The sequence below is a fragment of the Zonotrichia albicollis genome, chromosome 8, assembly GCF_047830755.1.
Source record: "Zonotrichia albicollis isolate bZonAlb1 chromosome 8, bZonAlb1.hap1, whole genome shotgun sequence".
NCBI lineage: Eukaryota > Metazoa > Chordata > Aves > Passeriformes > Passerellidae > Zonotrichia > Zonotrichia albicollis.
The window spans coordinates 5,956,437-5,973,027 of record NC_133826.1 but is presented as its reverse complement, the minus strand read 5'-3'; the positions used below and the strand labels follow the sequence as shown (position 1 = coordinate 5,973,027).

Sequence of the window (16,591 nt, the reverse complement as noted above, 5' to 3'; positions counted from 1 at the left end):
TTAAATCTTTTAAAAACTGACCCAAAGCTTTCAGCTGAGAAGTATCTTCTGCCAGCATTAACTCTAACAATTAAAAATACATTTTCAGAGTCTTATCTGAATTTTGGGATAAAATGCTGCAGCTGCAGAGACTGAGCATAAGCTAATGGTGGCCAGGCCAAGCTCTTACTAGTGAGAGCCACAGAGACAGCCAGTCACTGTGGAAGAACAGCTGTTCAGCCTGCTCTGTTTATCTTATCATTCAAATGCATTTTGATATTTGCTCCAAAAAATCAGCAAACTGATCTCATCTCCCCTTTCTAAATCTGCCTTTAATTTACACTGTGCAATAGCCAAGATCTTAGTGTTTCATAAGCAGCAAAACCCTTGAAAAACTCATGGTTTATAATTTGTCTTCAGAGAAGATGAAAATTGCTTCTTTTGATGGGATGTACCACTGAAAAGATGCTGCTTTAATTCATTAATGATATGGAAAGATGACCCAGAAAAACAAAATTCCCTCTTGCCATTGGAAGAGGAAAGCTAAAATCAAGATGAATTTTGCCTGCTGGCCAAATTCTGCTTTTTCAGTGTGGCAAGAGGTGACAAGATGAGGGGAAGAAAGCAGAGTCAGAAATGCCCAGAGCAGGGTGGGCAGGGGCAGCACGTGCTGTGCACCTCACACTGGTGCAGGAAACAGGAGCTGTGCTCGTTCATTTGTGTCCTAAAGGATGCACCAAAGGACAAAGTTCTGCTTTTCTGCCTCTGCACTGGTATTGGTGCAAACCAAAATATTGCAGTGGTTGGGGTTTCTGGAGAGGCATAAGGGGACTGAGAATGGGGTGCAGAATCTTTCACTAAAGGGAAATAAGCAGAAATGATGTTGAGATGCAGTAAAATCCTTGCCAGCAGATGGCTGCTTAGGGGCTTTCAGGTTCTCCTGTGTTACATTCTTGGGCTTTGTAAATGATATTGTTTTTGCTTCTTGTAGTTTGATCTTTACTTTAAAAACAAGCTTTCCCCAGGTGCAGAGAATCTGCAATGAGTATCAGCACACTGACTCGTGGTTTTCATTCTATCTTTAGATGTAGGCCTGAACCAACACAGAAACATCTCCAAGAAACACATCAGTATTCTTAAAATCAACTCTTTGTTCTCCTCTAGGATGATCTGAAAATCCAATACCCACATGACAAGTGTTATATAATGCCCCTGTGGCAAGCCTTATTTAACCAAATGCAGATGTGTTGACTGTCAGGAGAGGCAGCTCTCCTGTCCAGCCCCAGCTATTTGTGCATGTTCTTTTGGCAACAGCTCAGTTATGTGCAGTATCCATTCCTTTCAGTGTAATGAAGGTGAAAAGTTCAACTATCTCTAGAAAAGACACTGTGATTTGAGCAGAAAAACATGGGAAACCATGTTGGGCCTGTGTTGGATGTGCAAAATATACACATTCTTAAAGAGGGACAAACAGCTAAATCCCAAAATGCCCAAGACCCAAATCTTTATGTTCAGAGCCTTCCCTCTGAGAAATACTCAGATTTTTAGTAAAAGCTGTCTCCTTCTAATAAAAAAAAGAGAATGAAAGGAATGGCACAGATTAAAAATCTGAATTGTCAGCAATAGGGTTTTCAGAAAGAGAGTTCCTGGAGAAGCAGGGAAGGTAGTCAAGTGTATCAAATGTGAGCCTGATGAGCCTTTTCCAACATTAACATCTTTGAGTGCAATATTCTCATCTTGTATCTGGGGATGTGGTGACATCTCAGGCTACAAACTTTTTACACTCTAATAGAAAAAGCTTTCCTTAATTACTTAAGTGTAGTTAGAGTTTTAGCACTACCCACCATGTAATTTTTCTTGATTGTGTGTTTCTCAGCATGCTGCTCTTTATAGGTCATTTTGGAGCAAACTATTCTATATAAATACACCTTGTAAAATGTCACAGTGGAAATCCAGTACCTTCTGTACTGAAATAATAATTTCCTCTTCTCCTTTCTTTTAATCTTCTACATTCCTTCAGCCACAGATGCCATGAAACTGTGTTGTCATATTGGCTACACAGAAATGTTATTTTAATTGTCATTTCTGCTCCGTGCAAGGCAATTCCAGCCCTTTCAAGTCCATGTCATGCACCATTTTATCCAAGTTGGGAGTCATTTTCATAGCCTGTTCACAATCTGGTTTCCATTTTCACTGTACCTTTGTTCAGCTATGGTTAAAACTCATTGTGCATCTAGTCTAATGAGGGTGAAAAAGATATTATTCCTTGAGAAGAACAGTTAAATACTTTCCCAGTGCTGGACAATAGCTTGCAACCACAGTCTTTTGTTAATGTACCAAGAGACAAAGAGTGGAAAGGATAAATGGATAAAATGTTTCCACATGACTGAAATAGGAGGTTCCCCACTAATACCAAAAATGAAGTCTGAACAAACTGCATGTCCCTCATATACATTAACTTTGTAGAAGCACAATATTTTTTATATGGAAAAAGAACTTGTTTCCTTTCTAGTCCTCTATGAAAAAAAAAAAAAAGGTTTAATCCAATATTTTTTAAACCAAAGGAAGACAATGTGACAAATATTGTCCATATTGTCCAGTGGCTCCCACATAACTTCCAAATGTTGAGAGACACATTTTTAACATTTATACCAGTGAATTGGACAGAGACCATTGTTCAGCTACAGAAATATCTGCTCCACTACAGCAATAGTGTGCTCTTCCCAAGAGGGAGCTGTAGCAAGGGTCTTGCAGGTATTTTATTAGATCTGTCTAGAAACTCTGTAATACCTGGAGGATGTGGCCAGAGCAATGAGCAAGGCTTGAAGGATCCCTCTGATGAAGACAATGGGATTCTTCTTGGTGATGAAGAAGTACATCATTGGCAGGATGAAGAGCCCGTGCACCACCAGGCCGCACACCACCGTGATGGCATAGAAACCCAGCTTCTTCCCAATGGCCGACGGGTCATCCATTTCTAAGATTTTGCCAGCTATTAGGAACACAATTCCAAATGGAAAATACCTGAGCAAAAAGAAAGACATGCATTAGACATTATCAGGAGACAGCTCCCTTCCATCGCACAGTAGGAGCTGCAGCTCCTTGCAGTGGCAGTGCAGTAGCTGCCCTGTCTGGGTTTGGCTGTTCTGTCTCCACACCAGAGCACTGGGCTGGACAGTTTTGTCTGTGGGGTCCCCCTCAGCACAGCTGAGCTTATGGCACTGGCAAGGAATGACTTTAAAATGTTTTGGTTCCAAAGGCAGCTCTGACTTAGCTTGAGGCAGGTAAATGACTGGGAAGAGGGGAAGAGGGGAAATGAATCCTGAGCTCCTCTCTTGTGTTTGTGCTCGTGTAGCTGTTCATGGATTTTCGTTGGAAGCTCTTAAGTAAACGTTTATGTTGCCTTTGGAAGACAGAGGAGAAACACCAACATGCATTAGACATGCTCTTGGACTGCCTGGGGGTTTGATTTGGGGCAGATAAATAGGCAGAAGAATTGTTGGTTTCTGAATCCACTCTGGACAGGTGCTTTATAAAAACTGTTGTGCTTCTGTGCGCAGCTGCGGACAAAGTCATGGATGCCAAAAAGCTTTAAATTGAAAAGAAATAAATCTGGGAGCATCCAGCCATCTTCCACTTGCAGCTGTGTCATCTCCAGAGACTTGACACTACTTCCTCATTTTTCAGAAATAAACTACCTCCTTTGACATATCCACCCAAGCAATCATTCCCTGACCCTGGTCAGTCAGATTGGACCACGTAGCTGGAAAGAGAGAATGTGGGCTGAGTGCTGGCTCATCATCAGGCTGAGCCACACTGGGGGACATCCTGAAGTGGGGAGAAGGTGCTGAGCTGATAGCTGCTGTTGTTGGCAGCCCCCTGCTGTTCCTGTGCTCTTTGGGGCAGGTGTGTTGGCAGCTCTGGCTGGGTCTGCAGCAGTGCTGGAAGGGATGGAGGTACCAGCTAGAACATCCCATCAGGCTGCTCCCTTGTGTGGCCTGGGTGGCTGTGATCCCCCTTGGCATGGCCAGGGATTGGCAGTGCCCTCGGGGCATACAGCACACCCCACCCAGCTGTACCATGTTCTGTCATTTGGGAGTAACACAGAGGGTGCCCTGTCAAAAGGGTGGTACAGACCAGGGACAGATGTATGTGCATCCTCAAATGCTGAGGCCCTGCAAAACTAAGGGTTATTCATCCTCATTTATTTCCCTGGGAATAAATGTATGAGATTTCTGTGCATTTTCTTCTGTTGAAGTGTTCTTACTCTTTTTAAAAAATACTGATTTTCTTAGCAAAACAGTTACTTACCAAACAGCAACTGCCACTATCTTCATGACAGATTCATTCAAACACTGGCAAAAGCTGACCAAAGGGACGCCGCTGTTCCCCATTCTTCCCAACATTATCCCTGCAATCAGAGCATTTGGGTTCATTGCTCAGGTGTCTTCACACACAGCCCCAGTGCTTTCCCTCCCTGCTGACACTCTAAGTCCCCTGGTAGCAAGGCTGTGTCCTAAACCATCAATCATAGAGCCCTGTGCAGGATTTCCCTGCTCTGAGTGATCCATGGAACACAAACTGAGAAATATTTTCTAGTGAAAATGTCTCTGCCTACAGCCAGGCAGCACCAATGAGGACTTAGGAGGCAAAGCCAGGTTTTGAGGTTTGTTCTGGTAATAGGGAGTTAGTAATGGAGTCTCTGTCATATTTTCAGTAGTTTTCTGTCTACATGATAATAATTAACCTTTATAGTCAGTCAGGCTTTGCATTTTTGGGGGAGGTAAGGAAATGTAGCTTCATGGAGAGAAAGGCCAAATTGCTGTGACGACTAACCAGCAGAGAAGAAAGCAAATAAACCCCATGTATGTGCTCCCATTGCTCAGAAAGCAACTGAACACAGCTCTGGGATGTGTCATCTAACCATATATTCTCCAGACAGTGTTATTTCCATTAATGCATATAAATAGACAACATTTTCCTATAGCTAATTATCCTCCCTGAAAGGATTATAAGTGATGGAGTCAGTTGCTCAAGGAAACACTTCAAAAAGTGGCTGCACCAAGGGAGTTTGCCTTTGAGGGGAGCTGCCTGGGGAGGCAGGGGCTGGCACTGGGGTGTGGATGTGCAGTGTACTTGCTTTGGGCTCTGTCCCTTGGGGCCCACAGCCCTGAGCCGCGGCTCAGGCAGCACCACCTCAGTGCCATCCCTGCTGAGGCGGGCACGGAGGCTTTCAGCTGCCTTATCCAGGGATTTCACAAGAGCAGTGCTCTCAAGATGGGAGTTTGTAAGCCTGTTAGATCATCTAAGCCATAACTTTTAGGTCAGAAGACACCACTCTTTCATTAAGCTGTTTCAATGCTTCCATTTTGGAGGGTGGGAGGGTGGTGCAATAGGCTGAAGACAGCCTTGACACATCCTTTGTTCAAAACAAAAGCCTGAGGTAGTCCTTGGTGATGATAACTGTGGAGGGTTTGGTGTCTCAGGTTTGTTCAGGGCTGGTACAGCCAGAGGTGACCCAGCAGCCATGCTGTGGGTGACAATCCTGGTGCTGTTTGGTACCATCAGGCAGGAAGGAGCCAGGACTCAGCTCCTGCCTGCTGAGCCCCGGGCCAGCAAGACTGAAGGGCTCGGTGAAAGTTGTACATTCAGTTCTGGGCAGACAATGAATGATCTTCTGTTCTCAGAAGCAGAAAATTGCCCTTGCTCTTAATAAGTAGATGTAATTAATTCATTCATACCCAGTAGGTTTTGACTGGAATAGTGTTTGTGGTGGTGTTGTACTTTGGAAATGGACTATAAAATACTACGAACTGGGAGACAGCCAGTTTCCAGCAGGGTTGTACAGGGAATACCACCCACTGGAGAAGCTAAAAAAACAGAGACAAATCCACTAATTCCAGCTTGACCCCTCGTGCTGCTATGAACCATAATATAATAAATACAGTCAAAGATGTTTTATAGAATTACCTTTGCTGACCAGATTAACTTCCAAGAATAAATTTACATAAGGAAAATTTGATCAGCATTTTCTTATAAAAGTCATCAGAACTTTATGGTTAACTAGGAAATGTTTGTTTAAACTTCTTCTTTCAAATCCACAAACGTAATATAACACACATGGCACCAATGAGTTCCTCCAGCAAGTTAAACTAAATAAATAAACCAGACAGAAGCTCTTACTCTTACAAGCTAAGCTAGTAGGTGGTATAGAACTATCTTCATTGCAGGATACCAAAAATAAAATCAAGATATTTCCATCAAAAAAGGAATAGCCACAGATTTAAAACTCATAAAACAATATGGGTTGGCATACTGGTAGAGGGGCCATGGGTCTGAACTGGTGGTGATTCCAAGCTCCTCTGAGCACACTGTACAAGGTTGTCTTACAGTCAGCAAAAGATGGGTCATAAATAAAAGCTCAAAATAATAGAGGAAAAAAAAAGATTGTAAGGGAATGCACACAAAACCCAACTCCATAGAACAAAAGTCATCAAGATTTTTGAAAATTTGTCTTTGAAAGAGTTGGAGTACAGCCTCTTTAACAGTCTTGCCTTTTCCCCAAAAAAGTTTAGATAGAAACAGTTAAAAAAGCTGAGTCAGGAAACCAAGCAACCCAACCCCAATCCTTTCCTCTTGAATGGACACTTGGATTATTACAAAATAAACATGCCAGAAACCTACCCATGGTGGCAGAGAATATCACAATCCCCAGTACATTCATGCCATCGCTGGCTCCTGGCTCTGATTTGTAGATGACTTCAGGAGGGGGGGTGATGTCCAAGGCGAAGTTCTGCACGTTGGAGCCGTTCTCGTCCTGCACGCCGTAGATGATGATGCGGCGGGTGCTGCTCTCGGCCGACGCTTTGTTCGATTTAATGATGGGGATGCTCCTGGTGCGGTACTGAAAGGAAACAAAGTGCCTTTACTACAATATCCCAAAGGAATTAATAGTTTAATGAGACCTCCTAAGTGCTCTGTTGCAACAATGCTGCATGTTGAAGGGACCGGCATGAAAAGGAGAATGAACACTGCTGTCCCTTCTGTTAAAATCTGTAAAAACAGTTGAATTTTTGGAAAAGCATAACAAAACCTGAGTATTCTATAATCAAATCCTGGTGCAGCAAACACTGTGCCTCCTGACAGAGCAACTTTCCTGTAAAACATAATTAAGAACGACTTCCTAGAGCTTCTGAGTGCCCTTCTCTTTGTGAGGTTCCTATGAAATGTTCCCCCAGGTGAAATGAATACAGCCATGCCTCCGGCACCCTCAGAACTTTTAGACAAACTTTTCTTGCCAAATTCCAACCTGAGTAATTAGATTCTTCCCCAATACATTATTTTGTTGCTTTAATTGAACATGGTATTTTATTCTCTCTTGTGTAGTGTTGCAGGGTGCTCTTAAATAAATTCCAGCTCTACTCTGGTGGATGTGGAACTGACATAGGAGTGCATTTCTATTCTCTAGTCACACTAGAGAGCACTTTATCCCTGTTTTGCCTTCAGATACCATGGCTACTGAGGCTAATGGAATGGGACTCATTAATTCCTAAATGCTGAAGGTACTAACAGTGTCTGCACTCCTATGCCATGTCTATATCTGGGTTGTGTTTTACAAAGGTACATGTTTCACATAATGCTGCCTCATGTCTTTCATCAATAAAAGGAATATTGCCACTTACCTGCTTGAATGTGGCCTCAACAAGATTGGCTGGAAACATGTTCCTAAAAATGAACAGATAGAAGAATAATTTCTATGGAATTGAAACCAACTTCTTTTTACTGTGTGTTGGGTCTGCCATGATAAATCAGTTCTTTGCCCTGATGGAGAGCAGGGGCTGGGCAGGTGCAGAGGATGCCGCTGTGCCCAGCTGTGCCTGGCTGAGCACAGCCCAACAGAGACACAGCTCCTCAGAACTGAGCTTTTGGGACTTGCTTCCAAACACCTGGGGGAGACCCAGGAGCTCTGGCTGCAGATTCTGGCTCTGCCACAGTCTCCATGTTGTAACTGGGGTGACAGAATTGCTATGATTCCCTTCCCCTTCCCTTTCTGCTAATTGGGGAGATGAATATTCTTTTAGTCCATATTTTGCCTTCCCTACTTGGATAATGAGCTGTTCAGGACAGTCAGGGATGTATTCCTGAGACCCCTGGGTGCTGTAATCTGTGGCACTTCTAAGTACTCCTGTGCTAATTGATAAACTCTAGTACCCTGATATATTTTTACCCCTAAAATGGCAAGTGATGTAGACTTTGCAGTGGTTTGGTCAAGAACAGTTTGCTTTTCAAAAAGAGGATCTCATTCCTGATTAAAAGAGTTGAGATTAGAGCTGTACACTGATAAATTTTATTTAGATAGAGTTCTGAGGCTTCAGAATAAGAACCTGAATGAGGTCAGCAGCTTCATCTTTGCTCACAGCTGAGCTCCAGAGGAAGGCAATGACCCAACACTGAGACTGCAGGGACACCAATAGATTTTTAATTCCAAAAGGGACTCTTTTTGTCACCTTTTCTGACTTTCTATCTATCTTACTCTGTAACATTTCACACAATTATATATGGAGCTAATTTATAATTTCAGTTTGAGCTAGAAAGACAGACATTCAATCCCTATTTGAAATGGAGAGCACACCCTCTGCAGGCTTCAAAGAGGAATCATAGTATAATTGGGAAAAAACCAGCTAAAAAGTCATACATTTCCATTCAGCATTTGGCAACCAAGATTTGTGTGATATTCTAATAGGATCATTTTCAGAACTGATTTATTTCCAACTCTAAGCTTCTGAACCTTGGGGCAGAAGACAAGGACAGTCTATGACCCAATTATCTTCTTTCATGTACCCCTATTTATGCAAGGAAAAACTCCTGAGTTCTCCAACAAAATGACTTTTAATTCAAAGTCCTGCTTAAACCCCAAGTCAGGTTAACCCTCAAATATATGTGAAAACCCTATTCTCAGTTTTTAAGAGAATTGCTGTGTGCACAGACAGTTGAATGCATACTGAACCAGGGACATTTCCAGAGCTGCTTTCCTCTCTGCAGCAGCAGCAGCAACACTTACTTGTTGCTGATGGAGTCACTGTGCAGCACTGGCTTAGAAAACACAATTTTTTTCTATTTTAAGTGATCATAACATGATACTATCGTCACCCTTGAAAGTATTAGGTAGATTCTGCATCAGAAGCACCAATCACTGAGAGCAATTGCTACAAAGAGGTAATTGATTATCATTTTTAGGGAGAACTGTGGGAGAAAAATTTTAATTAAGTGATAGCAGTACTGTCTAATGATTGAAACAGAAGACTGAACATGAGAGGAATTTGTTGGCCTGCTGCTTGAGTGCAGATGAGTCTCACAAAGGCATTGGATTGTCTCTGCAGACGGTCCATGGAGCTGCTGATTGTCTGGTTCAAATGTCAAATGCTTTGCAGCCAGAGCAAGGCACAGACAGGAGGCAGCTGTGCATCCTTTCCCTGTCAGGTGCAGGCACAGCCTGAGCCCTGGGGCCTGACTGGCACAGGAACCAGCTGGGATGGAGCTGGCCTGGCGAGATGGAGAGGATGTTACAGGAGAGTAAAGGTGTTACTGCTTTACTGTGCCTCATAAGGGAATCCTGCTTCCAGATTGTTACAGGCTTCATTAATATTAACTTGTCTTTGTTGTGCTGGGCTGAAAGGTGCTGCAGGGGTGCTCAGGGGGGTGGTTGTGCTCTGACCTGCTGTGTGAATATGGAATATTCTGGAAGCAGAGATGCACACAGAGACTCCAGCACAGCTCTGAATATGCACCTCACGTACGAGCTGTGGCTTTGCACAGAAACATCAGTTTAATTGCTGATGATTTCCACTTTCTCCCTCATAGTCCTAATTAGTAGAATTAAGAACAATTAAGACTGCTTGAGAAAGGAAATATCATATGGTTAGTAGCTAGATTAAATGTTAGACAAATTTGTAGAGGATTAAAGCATTTTGTTTCTTTATCATTCTTTATCCTACAGGAATTACAACTACCCACTTAATACTGGATGCTGGAATTCTCCCAATATTTTTTAATAAATTATGCACTGTGATCCAATCTTTGAGACTAGCCTTACCAAAATTACACAATTTATCTGGTGAAAGGATGACCTGAATGTGTTTGCCAGGGCCTCGGCTTATTTTTATTTTAAGCAGGTTTACTTGGATTGAGAAAATCCAGTATTAGCCAAAATTAAGTTTTGTTAATCAAAAACATTTAAGAGAGCAATTGGTGAATGAGAACTTTAATGGACTAAAAACAAAAAATGAGAAGAAGGAATTGAACTGTCACCTAGAGATGGAAGGTAATTGGGGAGGTTTCTTGGTTCTGTCAGCCCTCTTCAGAAACACTTCTTGCTTGAGGGCCATGTTTTGCTGCACATTGATCTTGCCAGCCATGAGCTGGATGTTTAGCAAGGATCACCTGGGAATGGCTCAGAACAAGAGACTGAAGGGAGAGTGACTGGAGGATTTGACATTTTAGTGTGGAACTGGGATGGGGAGGCTGGCTGGATCCTCACAAGGCCCTCCTGTGGGATCCTGCCCACAAACCTGAGTCCTGGGGGTGCTGCAGAGTGGGAGCTTCAGGCTGGCTCAGAATCCACTCATGGGCATTTCCCCAGCACAGAGCACAGTGAATGTCTCCAAAGGAGAGCAACGAGGCTGGTGAAGGGCTTGGAACACAAGCCATATGAAGAATGACTGAGGGAGCTGGGGTTGTTCAGCCTGGAGAAAAGGAGACTCAGGGGTGACCTTATCACTCTCTTCAGCTTCCTGAAGGGTGGCTGTGGTGAGCTGGGGGTCGGTCTCTTTTTCCAGGCAACAGCAGACAGAACAAGAGGACACAGCCTCAAGCTGCGTCAAGGGAGATGCAGGCTAGAATTAAGGAAGAAGTATTTTACAGAAAGAGTGGTCAACTACTGGAATCATCTACCCAGGGAGGTGGTAGAGTCACCATCCCTCGAAGAGTTTAAAAAAAGACTGGATGTGGCACTTGGTGCCATGATCTAGTTGAGATGTTAGAACAGGGGTTGGACTCGATGATCTTAAAGGTCTCTTCCAACCTAGAATTTCTGTGATTCTGTGATTCTGTGAATGGCAGAGTGTTGTACCCTGTCCATCTCTGCCCACCCTGTTCCAGCATCCAGCCTGCCTCCAGACTGGCCCCTGCAGATCTCTGGGCAGCTCTGGGTGAGATCCAGCTGTACCCACATGGATCAGGTCCCCAGATCATAAAGTGAGGCTGTGTCTCTATTCAGGCCCTGTGTTTATCACTGATGTAGCCTGAATTAAAGACACTGCTGGCACTTGGGAAGGAGTGATTCAAACTGAGCTCATCATTGCTGTCAACACCTATAAATACTCTTGTGTTTGTTCAGTTAAGAAAGCCAAGCAGATAAAATAATTCTGAAGTTGCAGCATTGCTTGCAGATTGCTTACAAGACACAGGTCACAAAATAATAATGCAGGAAACTTAATGTGATCTGGGATTCATTTCTCTAGCACAAGCAGCATTGTCTAACCTCAGTGGCTCAGCTCAGCATTCCGAGCAGAAATGATTTCACATAAGAGTAGGGAATTAAACCTACTGCACAGCAGTGACTGAATCTGGTTTAAAACAAAGATAAATTTATGTCTGAGACAAGGGTATTGTTGTAAAACAGAAACTGCAGACATGGGCTTTCTGGTTACATAAAAATTAACAGCTAAATACTGCCTGCCCTGAGGAATAACATTTCCCAGAGCATCTTCTGCCTCAGGAACTCTGCCAGATAGAGCAGGAGTATTCAGCTGAGGCTAAAGGGATGAATGTGCATGAAACTTCAATATCAGCTCAGTGAACCTTCTGCAGAGCTGAGCTGCTGAGCCCAGCTGGCACAGCAGGCCTGGCCTGCCTTTGCTGTGACAGCAGCACACGGGCACAAGTGACCCACTAATCACATCTGTGCTGCACAGGCTGCTGCGTCCTACGAGCACATTGTGGAGCCCTTCCCTAATTCTGCATGGGGTGAGAGGGTTCAGATGTAGATGCATGGAATTAGGAATGTGCATGTACATGTAATATGAGACAGCTAGGGCAGCATATGTTCTGCACTTTGGTAGTCGTGGATTTTGAGGAAATCCTAAAGATTTGTATCAAGTGCAGGCAGCACCTGCTCTGAGCAGCAGGTCTGAGGGTCCCATGAGGCACAGGATGAGTTAGCATCTTGCCAAGGATGAATTAGCATCTTGCCAAAAGTGCAAGGTCCTCTTCCCTTCCCCATTGTCTCCCAGCAACTGACCTATGAATTAATGGAGTTGGTTGATTTTGCTCCCCTAATTTCAGCTGCTTTGGGAATCTGAGTAGTGTTAGGAAGCCATTCTTCAGCACTGCCCCCAGGATGTGGGAGCTCTCTTGTCTCTTTAGGGGGTGGCTGGCTCAGAACCACAGCAGTGGCACAAAGAGCAGCACAGTTAAACTGTGTCACTGTGACTCTGTTAACTGTGCAGAGAACATGAGCCTGCAGCCACTGGGACAGCTCCTGCACATCTCCTGGGTAACTTCTATTAAAAATAACAGGCCAGATTCTGGTTCCAGTAATGCTGCTGAATATCTGAGATACTCACTCTGAGTGCTGACCACAGTGTCATTAACTCAGAGCACTCAGCCTTTGCAGATCCTTTCAGTCAGAAATGAGGCCAGTGGCTGTAGCATAGGACTGCCACAGGTATGGCAGATGTTTCCTTGACTCAGAGCACCCCTTCCCTCTGGCACTCTGTGCTCTGCAGCCCCAATCTGGTTTTGCTCTCAGACTTGGATGTTATCAGCCCCTAATCCCTGCCACAGCAGACAGTCTGGCTGCAGTCTCCCACGCTGTGGAATTAAAGCCACCAGACTGAGGTTTTGCTGCACATGTGTCCTCATAATATTTATTGGCCTATATTGCACTGGGCAGAAAGCAGCTTTGGATGCTCTCAGATTTGAGCAAGCATAGCTGAGCTTGCAAGAACATTGTTTTAAGGCTGGGAATTTGACAATATTTGAATATTTATATGTTTGAAACCTTACCCTGTCACTATATACACCAAGGGGACAGAGGGCGAAACTGGAGCCTGAATGGCTTGACATGAGAACTGTAAAATTTCCAAGTTTTTCCAAGAATTAACAGCACTGTAGCTTCTATTTACTATAGGCTGAGGTCATTATCAGTGACACTACCTCAGTCTCAAGAATTTGTTTACTTTTTATGTCCTCTGCATGAATTCATCATCAGCTGTGTGGACTCCTCACTACTGCTACACATGAGGCACAAGTCCTGTCCTTAGTCACACATCTGATACCTTCCTGCTGGTGTCAGGGGCTCCAGCAGGGTTTGCACTGCTGAAAGCAAGGGCAAAATTTAATCCAGAAAGACAAAAAACCCCAAGCTATAGCAGGGACCATGTGAGAAACCATCTTGCACATCAATAGTCATCTCTGGTGCCTCTAATTTCTCAGTATCAGTCATACTGCCTCCTGCTAAAAGGACCAAAGAAGGCTTTTGCAGAATTAATGAGGCACTAACATCCTCATTATTGGGATAAAAAGTACTTACAGAATGCAAAAATCACTAATTGGGTCTAAGTTACTGTCTTGCTTTATTTTTTTTCTCAAAGATCAGAGCAGTGGAATCATTTTTTCAAATGTGGACTTTTTATCTGTCCTGAGGGCTGCATGGCATTTCACTTGCAGGAAGGGATCTGAATTTTCTTACCCTGCTTCCTCTGAAAGAAGGGCTGTGGCTCTCTGAAAGTGGAAGCACAAGTACATCACAGCTTTAGGCATCTCAAAAAGGCTGAATTATATCTAAGGTAACATGACAGGCCCAGCATATTTCCCCTGTGGTTCCAGCAAGGGAAGTTATTCCATGAAAAGTGTGTGCTGGCACTGGAAGAGCTCCAGACCAATTGTCAGGAGGATGGACAACAAATTCTCCTGCAAGGTCAGAGCTTTCCTAGTGCACTTTTAATTCCTGCTCCTGTGCACCTCACCCTCTGTGACTAAAGCCTCCTGCCCAGAGAGCAGAATTTGCTTCATAGCCCATCTCCTCAGGGGGGTTTTCATCATGGAATTATCTTTATTCCATCTTGGATTCATTGTGTGCCAAGTAGAGACCACACAGTCAGAGGGTTGAGAGTTCTTTGTAAATACTTAAAGTTGGGGCTCCTGTGGAGATTAAACTCTTAAAAATTAACCAGAAGCAAAGACCTGGTCCCAGGGCAGAACATTTCTGGCATAAGGCTGGTTTTGTGAGATGAAAACAACCTGGCAATCTGAAAAAAGTAACAAGTGGTGCTTTGCCATAGGAGACAGATAAATATTTCTGTCTTAGTGCACAGTAGCTTTTGGCAAAAGATGCATTAATGTACAGTATACTTATTTTCAAAAGTTCTTTCATAGTTTAAAGCTGGATCATTTAATGCACTTTAAAATATATGACTGTGCCTACATACAATTCAGTCTTCAGTTGTAAACTTCCAAAGGTGTGATTCCTGATTCTGCACAGCCTGGACTTTTTCCACACTACAATAGATGCTGAGTTTTTTTCCTGTCCTATTTTCAAGAAATACAATTTCAATAATATGGAATATAGCCCTTAGCTTGAAAAAAGGGATAGGAAGTGATTTTAAAGAGTGCTCAGGATTCCCATGAAAACATAAATCCTCTACAGTGTTTATATCCTCTTCTAACTCTTACTGCTATAAAAATAAAGCCTCTCTTGGTTAAGCCAAATTGATTTTCTGGGTACCTGCTATTAAATTGGATGCAATCCTGAATTTTCAGTGGTAAAATGCTCTGATTTCTCCCTCCAGTAAACTTCAGAAATGTACAAATTTATTTTTCATGGATCAAGATGCGATTTGATCCTGTCTGCCCTCACTGAATTGGTTTATTTGGGGCTTTTGAGCTGAATAAGTTTGTGATGCCACTCTGTCTTGTTAGACTTGAGAAAAACCAATCATGTGCATGAACCCTGCACCTGCTGGTGCCCAGGTCTGCAGCCAGCCTGATCTAAAACAGGAGGGGAAACCCAGTTTGGCTGGGATTTTGCTTGTTTGTTTAATTCATAAGTCAAATTTTATTTCCCTTGGTGGGAAATGCAGGTGGCACGATTTCAGTTGCAGCAGAATCTCCCCTTCTAAATCAAAGGTAACAGATGTCATAGAAATATTAACTGCTAATGTCAACAGTGTCCTCCTGGCTCATAGAATGAGTTTTGCAAATGTTTGTCTCCAAATTAAAGGCATTTTCTCTTCTCCTAGTCTGGTCATTATGCTAGAAAAGTAAACCTAATATTTTAAATGGAACACTATTCCTGTAAGTCTGTCGTTCCTTTTTGTCCTTTTGAATAAAATACACAAAAGCTGAATTACTTTTAAAAAATTTGTATCTTGCCTTTCTTAATTTCTTAACTCATGAAAGGCTATTAAAATTTCACTCTTATTTTTGCAGACAAAGTATAAAGTTAATTTCAGTAATTCCCACAGGAAGAAGAAGGGAGAGATGTTTGTTGATTCACTGCTATTGAGATGCCCCAAAAGCCACAATCCTACAAGAACCCTACCAGCTCTTGTATGAGCTGGGAATATTCCTTTTGGCCAACAAAATTTTCTGAACAATCCTCAGTGAAGTAATTTCTTTTCCATGTGTTTTGGTTCTCTAGCTCTAAGAAAGGAAAATGGTCCTTGCCTACCTCACAGAAGAATTCCACATCATGGAAATAAATCTATAAAAACTCATAAAGCACCAGGTGTTTAAAGACAACATGATGCTTTGCCTGAGGATTATACAGAGAATTATTCAGAATTATTATCTCCTCACCAAATCATTGTTGTCTGGAGTTTTTGTTTGTTTTTTTTTTTTTACTTTCTCTTTTTCCTATATAATAGACAAATATACAGGGGAAACACCATTTACAAAATAATTCAAAATAATAATAATAATAATAATAATAATAATAATAATAATAATAATAATAATAATAATAATAATAATAATAATAATAATAATAATAATAATAATAATGTGGTTATTGATTGGTGTTGCAGGTGTTTAGGATAACCATGAGGGTCTCCATTAGTTTTTGATTTCATTTTTTGCTGATTCAGTATGTTCTTTAATTTCTAATTAAAACCACTACTCAAAGCAAAAATCTCGCACAAAAATTAAAGACATTCAATTTCTAGCAACATCATTCCTCCCAAAAGTTCTAGACTTGACAATGTCATATATAACATCACATAAAATAATGGTTTTTATCTTTTCAAAGTGACTTCAAATCTGAAATCAGTGAGGGTGAATACATGTATCCCCATGCCAAGATTCATGCTTTTAAAATTAACCCCACAGTAATGTCACATATATCATCTCTTCACTTGTGCATTTAGCATTCTTCATTTGCAGAATACCAGATGTTTCCTGTGTAAACTTCTGGGCACATATGCAATTGATAAATGGAGAGGAAATTAATGAATTGAGAAGATAAGCCAATCTGGACTGAAAAAGATGGTTTCCAGCTGTGAATGGAAGTGATTTATCATTGAGCTAAAGGATCAGCTTTTCTAGCTCAAACCAG

General features: G+C 42.3%; 1 protein-coding gene across 1 annotated transcript in view; it reads right to left on the bottom strand.

Annotated features, from left to right (window-relative positions):
• The window catches only part of SLC1A7 (solute carrier family 1 member 7), a 49,572-nt gene that overhangs the window by 15,840 nt on the left and 17,141 nt on the right, over nt 1-16,591 (bottom strand). Inside the window, exons 4-7 of the mRNA XM_005482273.4 lie at nt 7,662-7,704; nt 6,664-6,883; nt 4,291-4,390; nt 2,770-3,003 (exon numbers count right to left, since the gene is read on the bottom strand). Coding sequence (XP_005482330.1) covers nt 2,770-3,003; nt 4,291-4,390; nt 6,664-6,883; nt 7,662-7,704 — 597 coding nt within the window. The remainder of the gene's footprint in view (nt 1-2,769; nt 3,004-4,290; nt 4,391-6,663; nt 6,884-7,661; nt 7,705-16,591) is intronic.